The 25,686-nt window shown below is 39.2% G+C and overlaps 1 protein-coding gene across 1 annotated transcript; it reads left to right on the top strand.

Moving 5' to 3' along the window:
- Positions 1-6,636: 6,636 nt before the first annotated feature.
- On the top strand, positions 6,637-24,349 carry mrps9 (mitochondrial ribosomal protein S9). Its single transcript, XM_041782026.1, has 10 exons — positions 6,637-6,752; positions 7,083-7,259; positions 13,920-13,982; positions 14,077-14,187; positions 19,411-19,496; positions 19,612-19,687; positions 19,800-19,968; positions 22,912-23,020; positions 23,549-23,718; positions 24,031-24,349. Exons 1-10 carry the CDS (start codon positions 6,654-6,656, stop codon positions 24,120-24,122), a joined length of 1,152 nt encoding a protein of 383 aa, XP_041637960.1. The 5' UTR covers positions 6,637-6,653; the 3' UTR covers positions 24,123-24,349.
- Positions 24,350-25,686: the final 1,337 nt, after the last annotated feature.

The following is a 25,686-nucleotide window of genomic DNA, read 5'->3' as shown; positions in this document are numbered from 1 at the left end:
ATAAGTTTGTAAATTGCAACCAATAAAAGCGATAAAGTCGGCATGTTGCCATATTGTGAATATTAGGCTATATCTATCATCATACTTTCGCAGGGAAGACGCGGTTTATAGAGCTTTTCACATAACGAGCTGAAAGAAAGATGGAACCAGAGTAGACTCTGTAATAAAATTAACAGACAAGAAAATTAAAGAAAAAATGGATAGGTAGGGAATAAAGCAAAACAATTTAATGTCGTTGTGAGATGAAAGGACTTGAACATTATTCATCTAGTCATATTGACTTAGCAGATAGTTCAGATTAAGAGAAAAGTTTCTGCTGTTCTGGACGTTCACAATCACAGTTCCTCTTCCTGAAGAGACTTTGGCATATAAAAATCTTAATGAGCTCATATCTCTGACGTTTTAGCGTTTCATTCACAGCACATAACAACACAGAGAATGCTCCGAGTGATAGATGCGAATTTTGTAGTCCATCAACGTTAAATTGTAGTTTTTACACAAATAACACACGTCACGTCCGTAACATCCACCTAGGGAAAGAGCAGTCGGATTCCTTAATCACCACAGTTCTCCTTTCCTATCCTCTTTCTCCCACCTTTCCTTGACCTTGTGACGTTTTTCATTGAGGTTAACCCTTTACCTACTGAGTCTAAAAATGGCGATTTGGACATATTTTGATATTATGGTTGTAAAATAGTCAGAAAATGCCCTAAGTCTGAAAGCTTTGGACGCTTTTCCCAGGAGTACTTGAACTTGACTTTTCAACATCTGGTTAATGATTATTGCACATTATATGGAATTGTCAGCAGTTTAAAAGAAGGAAAAACAAAATAAAGGATTTGTTTTTCATGGCTTTTATGAGAAGAAATTTTGTTATTGCTCATGAAGTTTTGATTTGACATTTGAAATGTGAACCTAGACATGTTTAGAACAATCTGGGTGTGCAAAACACAGTGCAAAAGATAGGCAAAAATTAGTGCAAATAAAGGTGGAAAAATGCATTCTTAACATTCTCATGTAACATATTGTTATTGCACATGACAGACAAGCACAGATGCCACTATCTAATGCTATTTTTTGAAAACAAAACGCCACTCTCGCTCGCTCTCCCTTTATTCTCTTCCTTCACTCTCCTTTCTCACTCGTCCTCTGCCAAAGCTGCCATTTTTGCGGTGCTGTTCGACATTACCGTAATATATAAACCACACATCATATATATTGCCGGAAAGCACAGATTCTTGGCTCTCTGTCAGCATTGGAATTTTTTAGATTGAGCAAACTTAAGGGAGTTACAGTGTTGAGAATCTGTGTAGTGGTCTCGCGATACTTCTGCTGTTTTGCTATGGTGTTTTGCTATGAATGCCCACATCATATGGTTGTGATTACCGTAATGAACCATATATGTGCGCATGCCCACAATTCTCAGCTTTCCAACACCGTTGGAATTTTTCTGATTGAACAAACTTTGACAGAGTTACGGTAATAATACTCCAGACATATAAAACACAGCGCCGGCACTGGCTCCGTAGGTAAAGGGTTAAGGAAAAGTGAATAGGAAAGAACTTAGGAGGTAATTTTTTGGACTTTTCTAATGGACCCTAAGTTTGTGTCAGTAAACTGGGCTGTCATTGGCTTGTGAGAGTTGGGTCAGGAGGCTTAGGTTGATTGCCATATTAGCTTTTATAGTGCTTGCAAGATGGTTACTCCGTATATTTTCTCTACGTATTCCCCACCTCCGCTGCAGTGGCAAAAAACACAAAGCATAGAAGCTCAATCCATCCCACCCGTATTCACACATTGGCTCACCCCAGATTTTCACAGACATTTTACAAGGGGGCTGGCAGCTGATTCGTACACTTGAAACATTTGCAATGAAAGGATATTTACAGGAGGGAAGTGCACATGTGAAAGGGGCTGATGTTAAAGAAGACTAGCATGTTCTCTCAGACTTATATCAAGTTTAGTGACAGATGGTCACTAATGTGATCAGTCGTATCTATATGAAGCTCAGCGTAGTCATACACCCAGCTGTGATCAGCTAATTCAAGGGAGACTGTGGCAAATCTGGCCTTAAATCGGTCTAAAAATCGTCTTGTGTGTAGCCAGACTTACGTCAGTCATCTTGTTGTGTTTTGAAGTCATGGAGGACTACATTAAGTGTTGTAAATACACGTTTTCCTGTTTTTCTCTTATTTTCTCCTCCTTTAACTGCAACATTAAGTTGTTATATTCTAAAATTAGTCTGAAGTACAGAAAAAAAATAAACTTTTGCTTTAGTCATTTTTGTAAAATGCCACACCAATTAAGAGAGGCAGACAGCTTCAGCCGAAGTAATCAGAAGGTTTCCATTATCGGAAATTATTGCACATCCTGCAGCCAATCAGAATCATAAATCAAGGTAAATCCTCTAATTATTGATATTGCTTATTAACATGAACTTTAATTTGAATTTTCTACATAAGTTTCAGGGTTTACTTGAGTCCACAGTGGAAAACCAAATGAATATCTCCACCTTGTACACTCATGGTGGCTCGGCCTGTCACAGACGGGCCACAGCAGAAGCATGATTAATGTCCCACCTCTCACCCCCCACTGTAAATTAGAGACCACGGGTCGAAACTATTTTTCTTGGTGAGCAGGAGCACGCTCGTGGCTAAAAAACGGGGCAAACACTGTTTATCATCGGCCTGGCGACAGCCCTCCTCGGGGCAAATTAAGCACGCGGCCGTATCGACTGGCACGGGCCGGGAGTCAGTGCCCCTTCACTTTGATTAATCTCCCCGTGTTCCTGTTCCAACTCTATCAAAGTGATCTAAGTGAAGACACACAGCATTGATCTGTAAACACAGCATAGTACTGTACTGGAAACACACAAATACACACATTTGCTGAGGGGGAAGGCTAGATCTGAGGTGAGCTTCTCCTTGGGTTACCATAGGGAGAGCTTTTTATTGGTGGAAAATTTCACATATGCTTACACTGAAACATGAATAGTTAGCTTTCTTTATACATTTAAAACATTTATAACATTTTCAGAACAGCAAAACTGACTGATCCCAGTCTGGTGTGGACCATGTATCTGAAAAACAGGAGTTTCTTAATATGCTAAGAAAACAGAGAGCCTTAATCAGCTCTCTAGCAATGTGTGGGTTTTATACTAGTGATTATTTAATTCTGACTTGACATGCAAAATTTTATCTTTTTTACATATTGTTAAACCATATTGTATTTTAACAAAAAAAGCTTGTATTATGTATTTTAATAACTAAAATTCAGATGCAAAGAGTATGATCAGTAACACTACAGTAACATTAAAATTAAAATAATGACTTATCCTGAGGAGCATCCCCACAGCATGATGCTGCTACCACCGTGCCTCACATTGGGGATGGTGTTTGGTGAATGGTGTCTGCCAATCGAGGCCGCCCATAAGGGAGGATAAAGGGGAGAGCTGTCTGGGGACCAGCCAAACTGGGGGCCTGCTGAAGCTTGGAATTCCTTCAGAGTAGTCATGGGTGTTTTGGTGACCTTGCTAGTCTCCTTGGATGCTCACTCAGTTTGTGAGGACGGCCTGATCGAGGCAGATTTACACGTGCCACATTCCTTATATTTCTAGATTTAACTAAACTCAGTGGGATGTTCAGTCCCATTGAAATTTTCTTGCAGGCATCCCCTGACTTTGACTTTACAATAACCTTTTCTCTGAGTTGCTTGGAGTGTTCTTTTGTCCTCATGGTGTCATGGTAGCCAGGAAAACTGATTAACCAGTGACTCAACCTTCCTGACGAAGGTTTCTATTCACTCAAGTGATACCCTCTTCAATAATTGTGATACTACTAGCATCAATTGGCTGGGCCTCTGTTGAATTAGGTCTGTCACTTATTTTATATAACCAATTTTTATTTAATTGACATTACTTTTTGGAAATCTGTTTTCACTTTGATATTAAAGAGGATATTTTTGTCAATTTTTTTGTCAAAAAAGCCAAATTATATTGAGCATAATTGATTTTTAAAATCAATAAAAGGGTAAAACGTCCAAGAGGAAAGTGATTGAATTAAATACAATTGAATCTAAATTGATATAAATGAACCTTATGTGTTTTCCTTGTTCATTTGAGCAGACTGTACTTTGAGAAGTAAAGCTAGTAGTCATCTCAAACTGTCCAAAAAACAGACATGCGGTTGAGAGCAACATTTGACCCCCTGCTGTTCAATAACACCAATGGAGAAGCTGTGGCTTTACTGAGAAGCTCTCAGTCATTCCCGCCTGAGGGATGAAGATTATTTTCATAATCTTTCTATAAAGTTTGTCTAAGGTGGCAGCTTGTGCTCATCTATTCAAGAAATCCACACAAAACGTTGTGTTAATCCATTTCTGCGCTGCCCGGCACCGAATGCACCACATATGCAAAACAATCTGTTTTATGTGTAGCCTTGCCAGCGTGTTTGGCAGACTGTGACTGAGCATTTTTTATTGTGTTATTTCTGATAAGTCATGTGGATCGGCTGCTTTAAATCCTGTGGCGTGACATTTACAGCAGCCTCTCCTATTGTCAGTGATTTTACATGGAGGACAGATGGTGCTCGCATGCAAACCGGACAGGGCACCGAAGCCTTAAAGTTAGAGGGTCTCCTGGGTCAAAAAGGGCGGCAGAAAACTTGTGCATGACAGCATAGTTAAGGCTGTTGCTCTGCAGATTCGTCACGGTGGAGTGACAACAGCTTTAACCTGTTAAACATTAATTTTAAGCACTTTTAGCTCTTGAGTTTCATGCAATATCTGGAGTTATTTACAGCCTCAGAAGAAGACACTCGGAAAAGTTTGAGTGTCCTATATTGGTGCAGATTTGGCTTGGAGCTGCACCATGTGTTGAATTTACATGATGGTTCTGACAGATTTAAATGAGCGGTGACACTGATGTGATGTGATGTGTTAAGATGCTGAGAGATAAAAATGTTGTGTAATCGAAGCAGCAAGTTCGAGTCAGTACGCTCCTTTGTTTAAATTGTTCAGACCTTGTTTGGATTTACACATTTTCAAAGTGTCATTCGTCATTTCTGACAGATTATGCAACTCTGTGGTGAGGAATCATGTGGCTTGGATTATCCACTTTCTTCTCTTCTTTTTACTTTATTTGTACTCTGTTATTTTGCTTTGTTAGAAGAAATAATATACAACACGTTTTCTTTAAACATTTATTTTCTAGCTCTAGTTTGTTTCATTTTTCATTTCATTTTTTTTTATCTATAAACTTAAGAAATTGAATGATGTCTGAGGCTTCATTTTGAACTATTTTCCTCCTGTGACTAACCTAAATGAACATTCATCAACAGAAATTGAATATTTGGGCACTTTGATGCAACATTTTGGCTCTTGTTAAAAAGATAGCTGAGTTATTTTGGGTAAATGTTGAAAAGAAAAGACATATTTGGCCTGTTTTAAAACCAAATCCCTACTGTAGATTGTAAAAATACTCCATGATTTAAAATGAAATAATTTCAATAAACGTCACCATTTTTTTTGTTTTTTACAAAAACTTTATTCAAATTCAACAAAATGACAAAATAATACATCGATCTTTGTAACGAACAATCTTTATTTAAAATTTAATACATTGATACACAAAATGGTCAAAGCAATTTCTAGTTTTTGTGTCAGGCTGTAGATCTTAAATAAAGTGAAGGAGCTTAGTTTCTCTTCTTCTTTTAATTTGTTTGGCCGCTGGCAAAAAAAAAAAAAAAAAAAAAAAAAAAAAAGGTGACGTTCATTTGCACATGGGTAGTAAGGATCAGGCAGCAACAACACTGCCCGATCAGTAACTGCCGTAAAATGCTTCGATAGGCTGCCGAGCGGATGTAGACGAGTTTGCGCATGCACAGTACAAATCAGGTTTCCGGGATGGATCAGTTACTGACAGGTGGTGCTCGTCCAACTTCCGGTATGAGGTGGAGGTTCTTAGCTGCATCCAGGTCCCTCTCACTCAAGAGTACCTTGATGCAGACAAGATGGCCGACATACATCTAATCTATACCGGAAGTCTCAACCGGAAGTCCGTACATCTAAGGTTAGGCTTAGGCATTAAAACCCAAGTGGTGAGGTTCAGGGTAAGGCAGTGAGGAAGGTGATATATTTGAGATCCAGCACCAAGGGTTAGGGTTAGGCTTAGGCGCGAAAAAGACTGACAAACACTGGCAGCTGAGTCCAACACGAAGAAGAAACTTCCGCTTGGGACTTCCGGTGTGGATTGGATGTATAGCGACGCCCATGCCGGCCATCTTGACTGCAGTTGGGTCCCTCTCCTCTCACTAGGCTCACCACTCAACACATGACTATTGACTTTGTTAAAAATGGCTACACTGTGTTAAATGTTTGGACACTTCTTTATGACTGAATAAAACTACTATTACTCTTACTATTTTTGTGTTTTTGGTATACAGTATTTTGAAATAAACACACCTGACATTGAGGGAGTGAGCCTTATTAAAAATATACATATTTAAAAATACTCTTAAACGGTTAGAAACAAAAAAATTTTGTTTGGATGTTTTCTTTGCTTTTAGAAATAAATAAAACTAATTTCCGCGTTCTATTTCGTTGATTCATCTGACGTAAAAGTACTTCCGCCGCTGACGTCACAGCTGTCAGCAAAGATGGCTGCGTCCTGCGTGCGGACCGTTGGTTCGTTTCTCGGAAAATGTGGGAATAGCAGTTCGAGTTTAAACTTAATAACGTCACATTTAAGCCGACAGGTATTTACTGTTTTTTGTCTTCGAGAAAACATTAGTGTATCTTTAACGAATGCAAAAAATCACTGAAATTACCTAAAATGTTTGAACACTGACGTCCTTGAGCTAGCGTCGTTTACAGCTTCTGTCAGCCAAATCTCACCCGAAGGATACCTAAATTTAACATTACCTACATTTAATTAGGTATACTAGTGGTCTTATGTGTTCCGGGATATGTATTTATTATTTATCAACCCTTAATTGGAATTCGGCTTGTGTTTTGGTAGCTGCAGCCGAAGATATTAGCACATTAGCACATTATTAGTAACGGTTCATGTCTGTCCTCGTCCTCAGGTCTACAGCAGGCACATATGTGTGAGCTCTGCCCTCCACAGAAAGAACCTGTCAGCACCGGAGAAATTCACGACGGAGTACTTCCAGAAGCAGGTGGAGGAGTACGACGTTGGGAGAAGACACCTGGCTAACATGATGGGAGAAGACCCTGAGAACTTCACCCAGGAGGACGTCGATGTAAGAAACACAGAGAAGGCTTTATTCTTCAGCCTCATCCTAATGACCTAAACCTGTGTCATAGCTTCTTATACTCACTCCTAAGGGTTTGTAGCATATTGATGCCTCCTTTTCAGTTCTTTCTCTGGATGCATGAACAAAAACAAAGTAGGTTAACACATGTAATCATCACAGGTTGTCTGTGAGTTGCAGATTTCTGTTTACAAGGTTCCTGCTGATCCTTGAAAAGTCTTAAATAGTCTTATTTAAAATCTAAGGAATTAAAAGGTTTGATTTTTACCAGCAAGAGGTCTTAAATTTTACTTTGATATTGATGAAAGTCAATATACAGCATATTGTGCTAGAAATCATCAGATCTGAGTGTTTCTGACCAAAACATTTCTCTGCCCTACAACATTTGGCATGTTATTAGCACTTCATCAAATCAGATAATCAGCCCTGGTTCGATGCACTGAGAAATCCCACGTGCCTTTCATTTTTGATGGTTTAAAGTGCAAAAAGTGGGATTCAGTTTTATCAGTTCAGGTCTTAAAAAGTCTTAGATTAGATGTTTAAAAGCACGTAGGCACCCTGGTATAAGATCATTTTGTTTAAGTTTATTTTAGTTTTCAGTGATGAATAGGCCAAGGGGATAACTAAAGAGTTAAAAAAAATAAACGGCACAAAATGTAGATTTATTCTAGAGCTGAACGATTTGGGAAAATAATCTAATTGCGATTTTTTTCACCCAACATTGCGATTGCAATTTATCCTGATTATTCTTCAGGTTCCTCATCTTATAAACCATTCTATATTATAACACACAAAGCTATTTCCCCCAGAAATGTGTATCAAATCTCTCAAAATCTACAAACAAATGTTCAAAAATTCTAAGAAAATAACTAAAAATTAAAAACTTGCCCCACCACCCAAAAAAAATCAAATCAAATTCCCCCAAAATTTCAAATAAATTCCTCAGATTTTCATTGAAATACTTAAAGAAAAAAATCAAAGCAACTTTTTAAAAATGTGCGAATAAATGTTTCAAATTTTCATGAAATTACCTAAAGGTTTCAAAGCTAATAATTTGAAACAAGTTTCCTGAAATTTACAAATAAATGTTAAAGATTTCCATAAAAATACCTAAAAATTTTCTAAACAAATGTCCAAAGAAATTCAAATCAGATTCCCCAAAATTTACAAATAAATTTATTTTCTTAATTTATGTTTTTAATTTTCTTAATTTTCTAAGCCCCCCCCCGAAAAAAAAATAGTCAAATCAAATTCCTAAAAATGTCAAAATAAATTTCTCAAATTTCCACAAAAATTTCTAAGGAAAATCCCCTCAAAATTCAATATTAAAAAAATCTAATAAAAATGTCTTATTGCAATTATTTTGTCCTATATTGCAAATATATGAATTATAATAAAGGGAGTGATGATTTTATGGATTTCTTATTTTGAAGAAGACAAAAATATCCAAATACAAGGAAAGTAGGAACTTTTGTCAGTTATTCTTGAAAATATTGGCACTTGAATGTTGGCATTAAGTGTAGAGCAAAACAGCTATGCTTAAAAAATGTATTAAACTGGTATTTCAAAACACATTTCAGGTTAAAGAAACATGGCACCCTCTGCGATTTGAAAATTGCAGTAGGTCACGTTGCGATTTAATCTACGTTTCGAAGTAATTCCAGATAAAAGTGTGGATTTAAAGACAAAAGATACCCTAAAAACCACAACATTTTTTGAGGGGACTGGATAGGGAGCTTTGGGGGTCCAGTTGATTTTTTACATGCTTTTTTATTCGGGCCATCAAAAAAATTACCATTTAATCATGATTGTTCCAGGATTATTGTAGTTAATCATGATTAATCACACTCTTTTTATCAGATTTTTTAAAATCCCATTATTTTGGATTTTTCCACTGTCTTAAACTAAGGGTACTTGACTTCCTGTTTGGATGTAGGCCTGCTTTAATCAGGAAATCAAACATTATAACATGAAATTAACCCTGAAAAAGAAACTTGTTATGGATTGAAAAGGCAATAAGGAGACACTAAAAAGTCATTTTTGATAAGACGAGATTCAGATGACTGTCGACTTGCCCACTGAGCTGTCTGTGTGGTTTTAAAGTGAATTGAGATGTTAAGGAGCAGTGATGCGTCACTGTGCCTGCAGGGGAAAAGTGTAAAAGGAACAATAAAGCATGCAGTAAATCAAAAAATTTAGTGCACTAACTGTCAATCGTAGATAATCAAGATTTAGCAATGAATCTTGACAGCCCTGAGTTTTTATAGAACTGTATTATCTTATTACACACAGAAGAATTTTGCAATTTTTACCCAAAAAAGACAGATACATTTTGATTTAAGAGCCAGAATCAATCAACGCCTCATGAATTTGTTTCTTTATTTTGAGCTACGGTGCTGCTGAGATTTCACCCTCCATTTCTTTACAGCACAGTGAGCTCCGCCCCTCCCACAGAAAACAGCTCTCCTTTAGATTTAAGTGAGGAGCAGAGGAAACAACTCGCACTTAGAATAGAAAATAACTTCTTCAATAAAACAATATAAATAAGAAATGCATGAAGATGTCATCTAAAGCAGGGGTTCTCAACGTTGGGGTTGGGACCCCACTAGGGGTCGCGAGTCACTCAGAGGGGGTCTCCACATGCCTTAATAAAACTAAGAACATTTTTTAATTACACTGTTGCCACTTTACGACAATTTTGCCTAATTTTAACCCATTTTTATCACTTTCCCAACCAAATTTGCCAATGTTAACATATTTTTGCGACTTAAAACCCATTTTTTGTCCATTTCAAACCCTTCAACCACTTTTTTCTGCCTGTTTTTGCCACTTTTAAACTAAATCTTGCAACTCCCTGCCTATTGTTGGCTTCATTGACACATTATTGCCACTATTAACCCCTTTTACCACTTTTTAAGCAACATTTCACAATTTGAAAAGCCCATTTTTGCCAGTTTATGTCAATTTTCATCCCATTTCACCAAATTTCCACCTATATTGCCACTTTAACGCTTTTGAATGCCCTTTTACCACTTAATATGCCTATTTTTGCCACTTTAACCCATTTTTGCCATTTTTGGGTAATTTTTCCACTTTTAGGGTATTTTTTGGCATTTCTAACCCATTGCTGCAACTTTTAAAATCTAATTTCACCACCTTTCCCACCATTTTTTACCATTATTAACCCATTTTACTCATTTTTAACATTTTTTTAGTTCTGTTTTTGACTCAAGGATTTACATTTTTAAGAGGGCTACTTACTACACAAATGAATTAAAATGTGTTTCTTTGATAAGAGTGGTTATTATTCAGGTTAAATATAAAATACCACAGGTTAAGTTTACAACGAACCATGATTTTGCTGGCCCCCAGTTTGTCTGGGCCCCAGAAAGCTCTCCCATTTTTCCCCCCTAATGGGCGGCCTTGTCTGCACACTATTCTTGAATGTGCATGGCTGTGTTCAGCCACCTTCAGGTACAGGGGGGGTTCCCGGTCTCTGGCAGCTTTATTTTGAGGGTCGCGGGCTGAAAAGGTTGAGAACCCCTGATCTAAAGAAGATGTTATGTCAGCTTTTGTTTGAAGAAACGATGGAAAATATCTTGCCAAACCGATGCAACACATTTATTAAATTATTTGAAATTGAAATGGTGCATAAAATAGCTGTGTGTGTGTGTTTATCATTTAAAGCAGTAGTGGTTATGGAGCAGTATTTTGTGTATCTCTGTGGTCTGCTCACAGCTTCATCATCATATTAGCATCAGCAGCATCAGGCGGTCAGGTGGGTCCACCTCTGGCTAATCTTCTGCATCAGAGACATTATCAACGCCCTCAAACACACACTCACGCCGCTGCCAGATTCTGGCAAACATCAGTCCTCTCTGCTCCGACCATTTAGCTCGATTTACCACCTCACCATCGCCAAGTCCCCAGCGTCCCTCACAAATAATGAAGAGAGCCGTAAGTGCCAAACTGTGAAAGCCGAGTCGACGGCTAGCAGCCCACTCTTTAACGTGTGGAGGAAAGGAGGAAAATTTGGGAAGACTGCTGAGAGGCAGCTGATAAATCCTCTGCTCTGTTTGGAGTCATGTCTGCTTTAAGTGAAACAGAGATAAAGAGAGAGATGTTAACAGCCAGGAGGAGACATTAACTGACATTTTTCCTGTTTCTCTCACACCCATGTTTGATTTAAACCATTGTTAAACTTCCTTTCAGGACTAAAACTATTAATATTTTATTTATTCTGTCAAAAATAAGTCAAAATGACATTTCCTTGAAGGTCTTTGTGCCCTGAACTAAAAATACTAGCTGTAACACTCTAACAATTCAGCAACTATTAGAGAAGCTGATGGACATAAATACATTTTTGAAGAATTCAATAATAGTTTTGAATTATTTATGAAATAAAAATACCTAACAGAAGGGTTTAAAGTTCCAGATTTGTTGTGTTTGTTTTATTTCTTATTAGAGAAGCTAGAACCCTAAATTGCTCAACCTTTTGCTTGAAAATGATTTTATTTTTGTTGATAAATTATGTGAGTTATAATTGTAAGTTTCAAGACTGATCCTTTCCCACTTCCTTCCTTTAAAACTTTCTTTCTTCATTCAGAACTTCTCTTCTTCCTTCCTTTTCTGTCCTTCCTACCTTTGTGCTTCCTCCTCGAACATTCTTCCTATGAAGTTTCCTTCCGTCCCTCCTTTCGTCTTAACTTTTCTCCTTCTGTCCTTTTCCTTCCTTCCTTATTCATCCTACACTTTTCCCTTCTTTCCAAAATTCCTCCCTTCTTTTCTCCCCTCCTTACCTCTTCACTTCCCTCTTGTCCATCCCATCCTTCCTTTTCTCTCCTTCCTCCCATCTGAACTTCCTTAATTTCTTCGGGACTTCCTTTTTAACTTTGTTCCTTTCTTTGGAACTTCTCTCCTTTCTTCTAAACTTTCCTTTGCCTTTTTCTTTTCTTTTCTCCCTCCCATCTTTGCTTCTGTCCCTCCTTCCTTACCCCTTCCCTCTGAGATTCCTTCCTTACTTTGTAGCGTCCTTCCTTCCCTTCTACCTTCCGAACTCTCTCCCTCCCTTCCATCCTTTTCTTTCCTTCCTTTTGAACTTCCTTATTTTCTTCCAGACTTCCTACTTTCCCCTTTTCCTTCCTAACATTCCTTCTTCCTTCCTTCTGAACTTCTCTCCTTCTATTTAAACTTTCCTCCATACTTCCATCCTTTTCTGTTCTTCCTTCCTTACTTCTTCCCTCTTTCTCACGTTGAAGCTTCCTTCCTTTCTTTCTAAAGGTCTTCCTTCCTTCCGCCTTTTTCTTTCTTCCTTGCTTGCTTCTTTAACATTCTTCCTTTCAAAGTTTCCTTCCTTCCTTGTGTGCTTCTTCCTTCTGTCCTTCCTTCTGTCCTCTTTTCCTCAGAACTTCCTGTATTCGTTCGTTTTTTTTGTCCTCACGCCTTCTTTCAGATCTTCTCTCCCTTCTTCTGAACCTTACTTCTTTTTTCTAAAATTCCTTTTGTCTCTCAACTCTTCCTTCTAAACTTTTGTTTCCCCCAAAAATTTCCTCATTGCTTCCATTCTTTTCACTCCTCTCTTCTTTTCTTCTTTAACATCCTTTCTTCCTTCTTTCCTACATTGTCTTTTTCCTTCCTTCCTTGCTTCCTACTTCCTTCTAAACTTCCTTTCTACTTTTCTTCCTTTCTTCTGTCATTTTCCTCCCTTCCTTCCGTCCTTCTTTCCTGTGAATTTCCTTCCCTCCTTCCTTCTAAACTTTGTTCCTTCCTAAGTGAACTTAAAAAACAGTAAAAGAAGACTTGCTCAAAAGTAGCACACAGAGATTTAATTCATGTAAGACAGGTTATAGTTTGATATTTTCTTTTCCAAAAATTAAAAAACCAAGAAAGAAACAAAATATGAAATAAAAAACTCTTTCCACTAGTGTAAAATAAAGAAATGAGTCCACTTTAAACCCCTTCCATCCCTTATCGCTCACTCTCTGGTGTTGATTTTCTCCTCTGTCCCTCCTTTTCTTTCCTCCAAGGCTCATGGGACACACAGGTGTGTCTTCATCTGTTACCTGCCCGTCTTTCCCTCTCTCTTTTTTCTCTGCCTGGTCCCGTCTCTCACACCTCTCCACTCCTCTGGACCGCTCTTTTCCTCCGCTCTTTCTGCCGTTTTGAAGGCGCCAACCTGCTCACTCCGGCTGCACCTGCTGCCTCACTAATTGAACCGACGGAGAGGAAGAGGAGGGAGAGATGAACAGACTGTGTTGACGAGCGTGGCGGGGCCAGCACACTTTCTGTCTCCCTCTCTTTTTCGGAACGCACACACACGTTTCCCTGCGCCATCTGTGGCCTCACGCACACGCCGAGCAAGGATGAACTTGGAGTGAACTGCTGGACGTCCACGCTGTCCTCTGCTCGCTGTCAGCCAGGCCAGAAACTTGTGCCTTTTTCTGCTTGTTTTCTCCTCTAACTCGCCGTCACGCTCGCCTTTCCTTGAACCCGACAGCAGCTTGCGCCCCCTCTTCCTCTGTCACTTTTCGCTGTCATCAGTCCGTGTGACCTCTGTTGTCCGGACGTGTCAGCGTTAGTTGTGATCTGCCATCAACTCTCAAACTGTCCTCTCTCTTATTAATTTATTTTTTTCTTCTTCTCTTACAGAGGAGCATCACCTACCTGTTCCCCTCCAGCCTGTTTGATAAGAGAGCCCGCCCCCTCATGAAGGTACGCCTGTGAACTTTTTCTTCTTTATGAGGTGATTTTTCACATTATGCCACAATCTTTTCACAATTTTAACCTTAACTTGCATTTTTTGCAGCATCCTGAGGAAATTTTTCCAAAGCAGAGAGCGGTCCAGTGGGGAGAGGACGGCCGGCCGTTCCACTTCCTGTTCTACACGGGCAAACAGGCGTACTACTCCCTGATGCATGTGAGTACTGCAGGCAGCTGTCAGCTCTTTATCTGAGGAGGTGGAGGGAAATCTTCATCCACCTCAAATCCCCACTTCCTCCTCTGCCTCCTGCACCCTGGGGTCATATCTGATTCAGACAGAGAGAGTCGAGAGGAGGCCGAGTCGTCCCAGAGGAGGGGAGACGTCAGATCCTCTTTTTCACTTGCAGAGACGCAGCTGAGGGGTGAGAGAGAGGTGGGAGATAAAAGAGAGGGGGTCAGCGTGCATCCTGGGAGATACCTGCACCCACCTGTGCTGCCGTGTGGGTTAACACACCGCTGAAATGTAGAATTCTGAGAAAATATCCGCCGACCATAACAAAGAAAGGGTGAACTTCTGGCCCTTTGCGTTTCAGTGTCCAAACACGATGGAAAAATGAAGTTTATGAGCAGAACTTTAGAGCAATATCTGATTTTTCAAGTCCCTACTTCACAGTTTTAGCTTTATTCAAAGAGAGGAGACACCAGTATGGCCGATGAATCAGCTGAGGCAAAGGACGTAGGGATTTCAGAGCAGAAATTGCAAACTAAGTTTGTAATCTTTTCAGTTTTTGCTTCCAGGAACACGTTTGCAACCCACTGAAAAGCTCTCTGCAGCACACCTGCTTAAACATTTTTTCGCTAAGCCCCCCCCCCACTCTGTCACAGAAAAGCTCAACACCCTCAAAGCCTACTTGGAAAAAGTACATAAAAAGATCTATGTATAAACGATCCATTATTATGACAGTGTAGGGCCACTCTAGAAAACATAATAAAGAGGATTTGTTCATTTCCAAGAAAAAAACCCTAACAACCTAAAAAGTCAGTAATTTACGAGAAAAAAAATTAGAAATTTTTGACTTCAAAAGTCAAAAATGAAAATCAACCAAAACCTTTGAATTTCAAGATGAAGTCAAAAGTCCAACTACTGTTTTCAGTTTTGTTTCTTACAAATTTTTGACTTTAGAGACTTTTGAGAATTAAATCCCAAACAGTTTGGCTTTTAAATGTGGCATTGCAAATTAGCTCAAGCTACAAATGCTGTAGTGTGTGGCAACGGTTTACTTGCTTCATACTTGTCCCTATACAAATAAACATTAAATGAATCAATAAGGAGGAAAGGAAACTGGCACTCAAACACAAGCTAGCTGCTGAACTAACATAACAGAGGTAGGTTTGAGGGAAAAAATCGATACAGCATAGCATTGTGATATTTTGCACAGCAATACATCGTATTGTGTTTTACGCCAAGTATCGATTTTTTTTTTTATTAACTGCTAATATGAACTGAAGTCCATGATACTGGATAAATAGCATCAGGTGCTTTTCTGTCCACTTGATGATGCTGTTTCACCCTTTGTCCAGAGAGGTCTGCAGGGATGACAGGAGAAAGTTAGTACAACTAATATGGCAGACATTAGGAATGCAAGCAGGGCACAAACAACGTGGACATGACATGTGGGGTTTACAAGGAGTCCCGCATGTAAAAATAAACTGTAGTAATACGATAAAAATGAAGGCAAGGCTAATGCTAAATCAGTTCAACAGTTGAAAAATGGTATAGATAGCAATATATCGCAATACTCTGTTCAAAATGTAAAAATCTCAATATCGAATCGTGGCACGAGTATTGTGATCATATCGTATCGTGGGGCCACTAGAGATTCCCACTGCTAAACAGAGCCATTTCATCTTCACTTGGTCGCTCACTATTTTAACTAATAGAATGTTTGTGACAAATTGAGGATTTTTCTCTATGTTAAAGGGGCTTAGCTAGCCTCTTAGCTCAGTACTAGAGTCTTCTAGGGTCGTGTCTCCCTTCATGTGGGTGGACGATGCTAAGAGGTCTGCAGGACTGAGTAATTATGATATTGATCGTCACAATGGCAGGTAAATCACTGTTTTGTAAAGTGTAGGGATCACATGCTTGCAAACAACCTGTACACCTTACGGACATTTGTCTGTGCTAGCTGTAATCCCATGCAACCCAGTGGACCAATCACAGGGCTTTTGGTCTGCATTGCTTAATGTGCAGTTACATTTCGTGAAGTACAACCATCAGAAATGTTCAAAAATGCAAAAGAGGTGAGAATGAGGCATACAGGTGTAAAATAACAGAAACCCCTTTATTATATCACAATTTCAGACACGACTGTTTATGTCAGGAGCAAAAATGCGATAAAAGTGAAAAAAGGAAAGTAAAAAGAAGCTGATTTGTCTGAACTGCTTACTTTAAGATTACTAATGTTTTATTTTGAAAAATCAAATGACCAGAAGAGGGCAGCAAGTTGCATCTAGATCAGTAGATGTTTATTTTTCTACTTGAAAGTATAAATGATAAACTAGGCTACATGGGCTGAATTTTAAAATAAATGAAGATAAATCAAAATGTGTTTTTTATATATTGAAAACATTGGTTTTCAAGAGAGAGACTGGTAAATATAAACAACGTCTGAGTGTTTTTGTCTGGGTTGTCTGAGGTGTGGCACGTCTGGCTTGTCAGGCTTTTGTCCCGCCACGGGGAGAGACTCCTCCGTGGGGAGTACAAGGAAGAAAAGAGGAGGGAGGGGGGCTGCTGCACCGTTCATACCCCGCTTCACCTCTGAGCACCCCCTCCTCCTCCTTCTTCCTCCATGTTTTGTTGCTGGCCTTCTTCACAGAGCGTCACATTTCTGCGTTTCAGTCGCTCCTCCTGCTGTGTCTTTAAATCGCTTCATGTATAAGAGCCCTTTCCTCTTCATAGTTTGTTCTTTTTTTGTTTCTTGGTTGTTTTTTTTATCAAGTATCTTTTACCACTCCTCAGGAGCGTGTCCAGGAGGGGGCGACGGCGTGTAAAGCAGCCTTTTTTCTCTGCTTGGCTGCTCTTCTCTGCTTGTTGTTGGCTGCTTCACTGAGCTTTTTATTTCTCCACCACCCCAGGGAACCCAAGCACACCACTAACACACCTTTCACTCATCATTTTAACCCTTTCTTGCCCAAAAACAATCATAGAATTCCAGCTTTAGTGCTTATTTTGCTTAAATCAACCCTCATATGGCTCCAGACTTTCACTTCAAGGCTCTGTGATTCGTTTAGGACCACATATTAAATTGGAAATGAGGAATATTCCCTCCTTTCGGCCTTAAATGTATCAATCCTCTCCTCTTTCATCCATGTGAATTATTTTTCACTATTGTTGAGCGAAGTGTGAGCAAACACGTTACACAAACCATCCTTCTTCTCGTCCTGTCGCCTCTTTCTGATTTTCTATTACCCTGATCGTTTTATTGCAGAGAAAATTGGTTTCTGCTTCATGTTTGATTTTTTCTCTTTTTTTTACACACTCCCCCTACTCCTCCTCCTCCCCCTCCTCCTACCGTACCCCTCCGTCGCCGGTCGGAGTGGCAGCGGATTAGGCACACTCTATCAAGAAGGAATTAAACAAACATCTGGTGAATAATTGACGGGGAAATGAGTTCTCACCCCGGGCTGCTGGGAGGCTGAGGTGGAGGGGGGGGGTTGTCTTCTGCCTCGGGGACGTGACCAGCATGCCCACCCTCCCTCCATCCATCCATCCATCTATCGGTGCCTGCCTGTGCCATCCTCTTAGATCAGTTTTACTCCAAAAAAAAAAAAAAAAAGACGATTTAATGAGAAGTTAGCTCTGAAAAAAGTCCCATTATTTATTTGATTTCATGCTTTTACTTCAGGTGAAATACAAACACAAGTGTCTGGTTTAATTCAGTCCACAAAATAAATTCTGTGAGGTTTTTAAACCATTCTGGTGCTTTTTAATCCCACAACTTTCCGAATGTTACAATCCCTCTTAATTTGATGTGGAAAAAAGGTGAAAAAATCTACTTCAGTCTCTCAAGATAGACGCATTGCAGAGGAATGAGTCCATCAAAAATTGTGAGCAACAAATCACCGATGGTATATTTCCTTATAGCCTGCAGGATTTTGCAACCTAATGTTGATGATTAAAACTGGAAATCACCCAAAGTTTGGTTTCAGCGACTTCTGTTTTATCCAGAGTTGATCCAAAGGGGCAGCTTGCCTTGGTTAAGGTTCTTGAGGATGTTTCACCTCGTCTTCTAACGGCTTCTACCGTTCTAAAAATGACCGTTCTGGTGCCTTTTTCAGTCATTTTAAGAGCTGAAGAAGCCTTTTAGAGGAGAGACATAACATCCTCTACAACCTTTACCAAGTCCAGTTGGTCCCTTTGGATTATGCTTTGGATAGCAGTGACCTGAATGAATGAGGACCAACTGTACATCGAGGTACATCGCTATAAGAAATACAAATAAAGAGATTCAGACTACCCCTGATTGATTTTTACAAAACAGTACTGGATTAAAAGATCCAACAACAAGCTAACCTAACCTGATCATGGTTCCAGTCAAAAATTGCGTGGTTCATACATAGTGCTTTCAGACAGACATGGTTCTGGCTTCCTTCTGGAGTCTCAGAACCATGGCGCTTTCTGGCAAACCAGTCTATGTTTAACCAGTTTAAGCGGAACCAAAGTTGGACTTAATGGACATGTATCAGCACGTGCATCTTCATTTTCTTGGGTTTATTAATTATTTGAGGAGTTGTACAGTAAAATCTGCAAGAACAACAAGAGAATAGAGAATAGATCTCCAACCAGGTTGTTCAGGTAAAGCCCCACCTCTATAATGAAGGGAAATACACTGCAACATTTCCATATAGTTACTTTTAAAGTGTCTATATTTGGCCACCCTACACATTTAAAAGCAATATTTTACAACGTGACAGAGCTGTGGCGAGGTGGGTCTCCTCTGGACGAACAAAGCAAAGAGTCATCTTCATAGCAAGGCAGTAACGGAACGACTTCACCCAAGGTGCAAATGTACCATAAGGTGTGGAAAGTCTTGAAAATGCACCATGAAAGTGCTTGAATTTAATTTTGGAAAAGGTGTTTAGACCCTGGCATTAAATAAGTTCATTTTCATTTTGGAAGATATAGCAATAATTATCAAATATAACTAAAATGCAGTGTTTTTTGCATTTTTTTAAAGCTTTTTTAACTAGGAGGAAAAAAGTCAAGAATTTAATAACTAAGGCAGCATCGGGACAGTTCTAACTCATTTTTAATATTAAAATCCTTTAAATTTACACAAGTAATGATGGCTCAGCTACATCTGCTCTTGATAACTGTAATTTTGTCTGGATCTAGTCTCCTCTTTGACATACTCAGATGTTGTTTTTTGTTGTGTTTTAGGAAGCGTACAGTAAAATCCTGAACATTGAGAAGTACCAGGATCGTCTAAGAGCGAAGGGGCTCTTCAGCAAAGACGCCAAACAAATGTGAGTAAAGAAACATCAGATTGGAACTTCTGAGAAACTCTTAAATCCTGTGTGGCATTTTAAAATTACTGATCTGCCTTTGTAAATCAAAAATGAAAATGTTTGTCTCCAACAGCATTCTCGGAGCAAGTCACTGGCTCAAAAAGGAGGAACTTGAAGCTCTGCTGGTTGAGCCGATGTCTCCTGAAGATGTAAAAACGCCCTCTCCTCACCTATCATGTTTTTAGAGTCAAAACCAGCAAGTTTGGCTCCTTTTAGTTGAAATTTGCAGTGACTTATGCGTACTTGTGTGCTTTTCCTTAGTACAAACGCTTCGTCCAGCTGATGGAGCGTCTGCTGTCCATGCCTTACTGCGCCATAGAGGAGGAGTTCATCCTGCGTTACCGACGGCAGCTGGAGGCTATGTCCAGGAGGGAGATGATGCCGCCGCTGCAGAAAGACGAAAGAGGCGTGGCCTTCTGTACAGCAGAAGGTAAAAACATGCCTAAAATAGCTTAATACATTCCACCCGCTCCATCTTTCCACTTCCAAGGACACCAGTCAAACCATTTAAAGCAGCAGTTTAACTGTCTTCAGACGTCAAGAAAAAATGACCAAAGAGAACAAAAAAAAAAAGAGGCTTTAGGCTTCTGCTGCCGACAAAAGCTGCTTACAATAATGACTATCTATTAAGAAGACTTTTGTGCAAACTCACAATCTGAATCTACAAAAATTGACCAAATCTGTTTTAATATGGCCCACACAATTTGTGCAAATCCCAGCTCTAAGATCACAAACTAAATCTTCAAACACAGAGGTAAAAATGAATTCTTTGAAAGTAGATGGAAAGATAGACGGTAGCAGCTGATATTTAAAGAGTGGCTAAACCCCCCAGACCTCGTTTTCCAGATAAAGGCGTATGGATTTCGTAGTACTGTTGATTAGTCAGGGTCCAAATCTTGACATTTTAGCACAAAGTATTGAAATTCTACTGTCATCCCCACAGACCTCAACAGTAACCATCCTCTTTTAACTTGTAAATTCATCAGTAACGGATTGAATGCGATTTTGCATAGACAAGTGGTCAGCCATGTATTTTGTCATCCTCTGCTTAAATGGTTATGACATCACGGCGAATAATCAAATCTAAAATGCAGCATAGACTTAATGATGTTGTGGCTGATTAGGGACAGTAGGAGGGAGGGAGGGAGTGGCCTTCTCCCCTCCCAGCCTTTTCCATGATGCTCTAAAGGCATTTTTTTGAAATTCCAGGGTTGATGAACCTCAGCTGAAACAAGAGGGCAGGGGTGTCCAAACTATGGCCCAGGGGCCAGATGCGGCCCAGGGTTCAATTTTAGATTGGCCCTCAGCAAACTCTATAAGTAAAATGAAATATGGTGCTTAGCTGTATTGTACTACTTAGTTTCAGCACCTGCTAAAGGCAAATTTAATGTTTTTTTTGTGACTACATTTTTTAACTAACTTTAACTAAATTAAAGGACAACACTGTAAATAGTAAACATATTGCCAACCAAAATGATGACAATATCTTCATTTATAATCCTATGATGAACTGCAGAAGCAAATAGCAATACCAAGTGGGGCTGAGGCCAACCAGAGCCCTCCCAGAATCCTTAAAATATTACCTATTTGCCTTGTCAGCCATTAACTAGTCCTTGAAGCACAGGTGTCAAACTCAAGGCACGGGGGCCAAATCCGGCCCGTGGAACAGTTTAATCCTGCCCGCAAGATTATCTCATATTTCTGTTATAACTGGCCCATCAGTGTGAGGTCTGCAGATTTCCTCAAGTATAAAAATGTGAACTTTGTGTTGATGATTTAAGATTTTCTTGTTAAGTCACAAAATCTGGAAAAGGAGTAAAAATAATTAGATAAGAAGTCAGGAATGTGGGAAAAGAAATTAATTTGTTTTAATTTCACATTTTCAATTTAACACCTCACAATTAGGACTCACACTTAGGATTTTTACTTTTTATGTCATACTTTGGGCATTTCAACTCATAGTTTTTACTTCTCATATAATATTTTGAGCTATAAGATTCAAAATTCAAATTTTCAAGTGATATTTTGACCTTTTAAACCAGTTATTTTGTATTTTACCTCATATTTTCAACTTCATACTTTGACTTCATAATCCCATTGACCTTTAAGACACAATTTAAATTTTTTAATCATATTTTGACATTTAATTTTATGATTACAAATTTTATTTCATATTTTGACCTTTTAAACTCATGATTTTGACTTTCTTTCTTATATATTTGCCTTTAAAAAACATTATTTTTCAATTTCAATTTCATGTTTTGACCTTTTTGAACTAATAGATTTACTTTTCTCAGATTGTGAGCTTTTAAACTCATCTTTTTAACTTTTTACATGTCAAAATCATTTATCATCAGTGCTGTGTTTTTGTTTTTGTTTTTCATATTTTATTACCGGTGAAACAAGGCTGGGAGTTAATGGTTAAAAAGGTGACCCTGTTAGGCCTCAGGTTTGTCCTGAATCCAGAATCCAGCCTCTGCTGTGATTGAGTTTGACACCCCTGTCTTGAAGGATTCCCAATCACTCGCATATCTTTATTAAAGATATATTTTTGGATTTTCTATGCCTTTATTTTTTAGATATTGTAGTTCAGTGGTTCTAAACTGGTGGGTTGGGACAGAGATTGTGAAGCCCTTTTCAATGGGTTGCAGATGTGTGTCTGGGAAAAAAATTGCACCAAATTCTCTGAGACTCTTTAAAAATGCATGTTTTGCCTTTTTCCATTGTTTTGTTACATCTTTTGTACTGTTTTAAGCCCAAGCTGTACTTTTCTTTATTAAATACATCCAATTAACCAAAAAGAAAATCTCCAAAATTTGGGTTGCAATTTTCCTTGAGGAGTTGATGGTAGGTCCCATGACTCAACCAGCTGAAAAACCACTGGTGAAACAGGGAAAGAGGCCACATGCCGAACTTGAACCTAAGCTATCCACGTACATGTGTTACGACCTAACGGCTGAGCTAAGCATGTCTTGGTCAGATTTACTTGAAGGTGAGGTGTTTGAACCGTCCTCATACACATCTGTTTTTAGTTATTCTTTTAAGCCTTTGGTGTTTGGTTGGATCCAATCAGGTGGCAGCAATTGCACTGAAACAACCAATCAGCCACAACAAGCTGAGTCAGCACCTCATCACACAAAAATCAAACATGCTTGGCTTTCTGTCAGGAAGTTGTGAGGCGACCCTCATACAGGATTAAATAGTCCTTTTTCAGGGCAGACTGGTCCTGATATGCATTGTGTGACCTTGTCATGAGAGTACCTATCTTCAGCTAGAACTAAAGACATTTAAACTTTTGTTAAACGTCTCCATAAATGACAAATTTCACTCATTCAAGAGGGTTTTTTGACAGTTGATGTGTTTCTCCTCACAGGCCGAAGAAAGACGTCACACGCCTCCGTCGTTCTCAGAGACTGCGGCTCTGGACGAGTCAGCATCAACGGTCAGGACTACCTTCACTTCCTCCACACCTTACAGGACAGGTACGCCATTTCTCTCTCTCTCACATGCACCATGATGTGTTTTACTCTCCTCTTTAGAGAAAAAATTAAAAAGCAGCTTCTTCACTCTCCACAGCATCGCCTGTTTTTTATTTATCTCCTTGTAGTGAGTTAATTACACAGTTCAGTGGTCGTGAGTGTGTGACACTGCAGTGTGTGTGGATGTCCAGAGCCGGCGTTGTCACGCCGTGTGAGGACGGCCTGTAATTGGAGCAGAGAGGTGACAATTGACTCTGTCAGCAGCCGCAGGTCATTCAGGCTGAGACGCCATCCAGAACACACGGAGGTTTTATCCCGCTGCTGCTGAGTCAGACATTTCCTCTGTTAATATGAGATTGTGAAATAAAAGGTTTCCACGGCGTCGGGATCCTCTCCGCTTGTCTGAAAAGTCGTTCATGCAGATATTAAATTCACTCCTCCTCCGCTGTGATACGGCGCGCTCTTTCTTTCATTATCTCCACGTCACTTTCTTCTTCTTCTTCTTCACTCTTTAACATCCTTGTCCCTCAGAGAGCAGCTGATGTTCCCGCTGCAGTTCAACGGCGTGCTGGGGCGCTTCGACATGGAGTGCACCGTCAGCGGGGGAGGGCGGTCGAGCCAGGTGGGGGCGCTGCGTCTCGCTGTGTCCAAAGCGCTGACGAGCTTCCTGTCCGAGAGGGAGGTGGAGGCCATGAGACAAGGTGGGACAGGCTTTTACACTTGAATACAAACTTTACAAACGATGAGAAAATTGTGTTTTGCTGCCAGAAACTGGCACTTAAAGGGTCAATTTCTTGAAAGTTATGATTATTTGAATTTTAGGAGTATGAACTGATCCATTGTGGTCCTTAAGGGTGTAAAATTTTACAGGCACACTAGTGAAAAAATCATTGTCTGGGTTCATATCCCGCCTTTACTGCCACTATTTAAGACATTTGCAGTGATGAATTTTGTTTTGATGGAATCTCCTGCGTCTCACCTCTGAGTCTAATTTCTTTCGTGTTTATTTCTAGCTGGTTTGTTAACTCAAGACCCCCGAGTGAGGGAGAGGAAGAAGCCTGGGCAGGAGGGCGCAAGAAAGAAATTCACCTGGAAGAAACGCTGAGGAGGAAACGTCATCTTTCTTTAACTGAAAACTTTAAGACTGGAGTCTGAAGAGATTCCTCGTCTTTGTCCTCTGATATCGTCTGGATGAACTAACAGGCTGCAGCTCACAGTCAGCATGCTGCAGTACGGCTGTTCAGCCAGCAGAGGGCAGCATGTGTGAGGAAATAAATGGCAGTATTGGAAATATTTATCATGACCCTAAAGAATAAAGATTTTTTTTCTGTTTTTCTTTTTGTCTGTTTTTGAAATGTTTTACACATCAGTCAAACTTGGCCCTATAATGAAAGCCACATAGGACAGGACAGCGGTTCCCAACCTTTGTTCCTCTGAGCCCACCTAGAAAAAAAAACATTTTAATTGTGTCATTGATTAAAGAAAAAACTAAGAAAATAGGTCTACATATGTTGTAAGTTAATATGTGTAAAAGCAGACAAAGCCTCGATGAGCATTTAGGCGCTCTTAAGGCAGGGGTGTCAGAACTGTTTCCACAGAGGGCCACATATAGAAATGTGTAAGGATGGTGAAGCCACTTTCATGTTTCTCACCACGAGGATTTTAAAGTTACTAAGACTAATCCAATGTAAGTTAATACATGCTTAGCAATTAAGTATGCCTAAATGGCTAGTTAATGGCTGACAGGGCGAATAGACAGTCATTTTCAGGATTTTGGGGAGCCAATCAGATTTCAGGGGGCCCTGTTTGGCTCTGACAGAAAAAGTTATTGGTGCAGCTATTTGCTGTGATAATCCATCAAGATATCTTCTTGTCAAAATGTGTACAGATTTAACATGGTAGCACTGCCTTGTGCTGAAAACAAGAAGTACAATACAGTTAAACACAAGCTTCATGTTTTAATGTGGGTCATATTTCATTTTCTCTGGAATTTGCTGCAGGCTGATCAAAAATGGGGATTTTGCCCCTGGGTGTCCTAAGGGGTCCCAGACACTGTCGTATGAGGGGTATTTTTGCTTTGAAGGTACTTGAATACTATTATTTTGAGAAGTTTAAGTTGTCAATGTAATATTGTTTTTTGACTAATTTGTTTTAAATAATTTCCACTAGAATAATAACATTGAAATTCTCTGTATGTAATGACATGCAATGGCCACTAGAGGTCACATATGTGCTTACAGGTAATTTAATAATTTGCTAATTGAAACGGCTGTCTTCAAATTATTTTAAGTATGAATTAAATGGATTATATATGTATTATGATTTTAAAAATGATAGATTTCAAAGCATAAAAAAAGACTGTGATTGTCTGTCCAAACCATGCAAATAAATTCTGACCACTTGTTTTAATACACTTTAATTCACAAAACACAACTTACTAATTGGATATTTATTGCTATCTAAAGAAAAAATTTATAACTCAATATACATGCTGTGGTGTAAAGAAAGAAAGAAAGGTAAAAGTAGAAGGAAAAATCTGATACAGAAAATTTTTGGCATTTTTATGTCAAGCTTTGGCCACAAGATGTCACCAATTTGCGTAGCTGTGCCTTCATCTCAGCGTTACTCAACCCTTCCCAAAAAAAGAGCCAATTTTTTGGAAATTATAT

Source organism: Cheilinus undulatus, linkage group 24, assembly GCF_018320785.1.
Source record: "Cheilinus undulatus linkage group 24, ASM1832078v1, whole genome shotgun sequence".
Taxonomy (NCBI): domain Eukaryota; kingdom Metazoa; phylum Chordata; class Actinopteri; order Labriformes; family Labridae; genus Cheilinus; species Cheilinus undulatus.
This window is presented reverse-complemented; position numbering and strand designations above follow the sequence as displayed.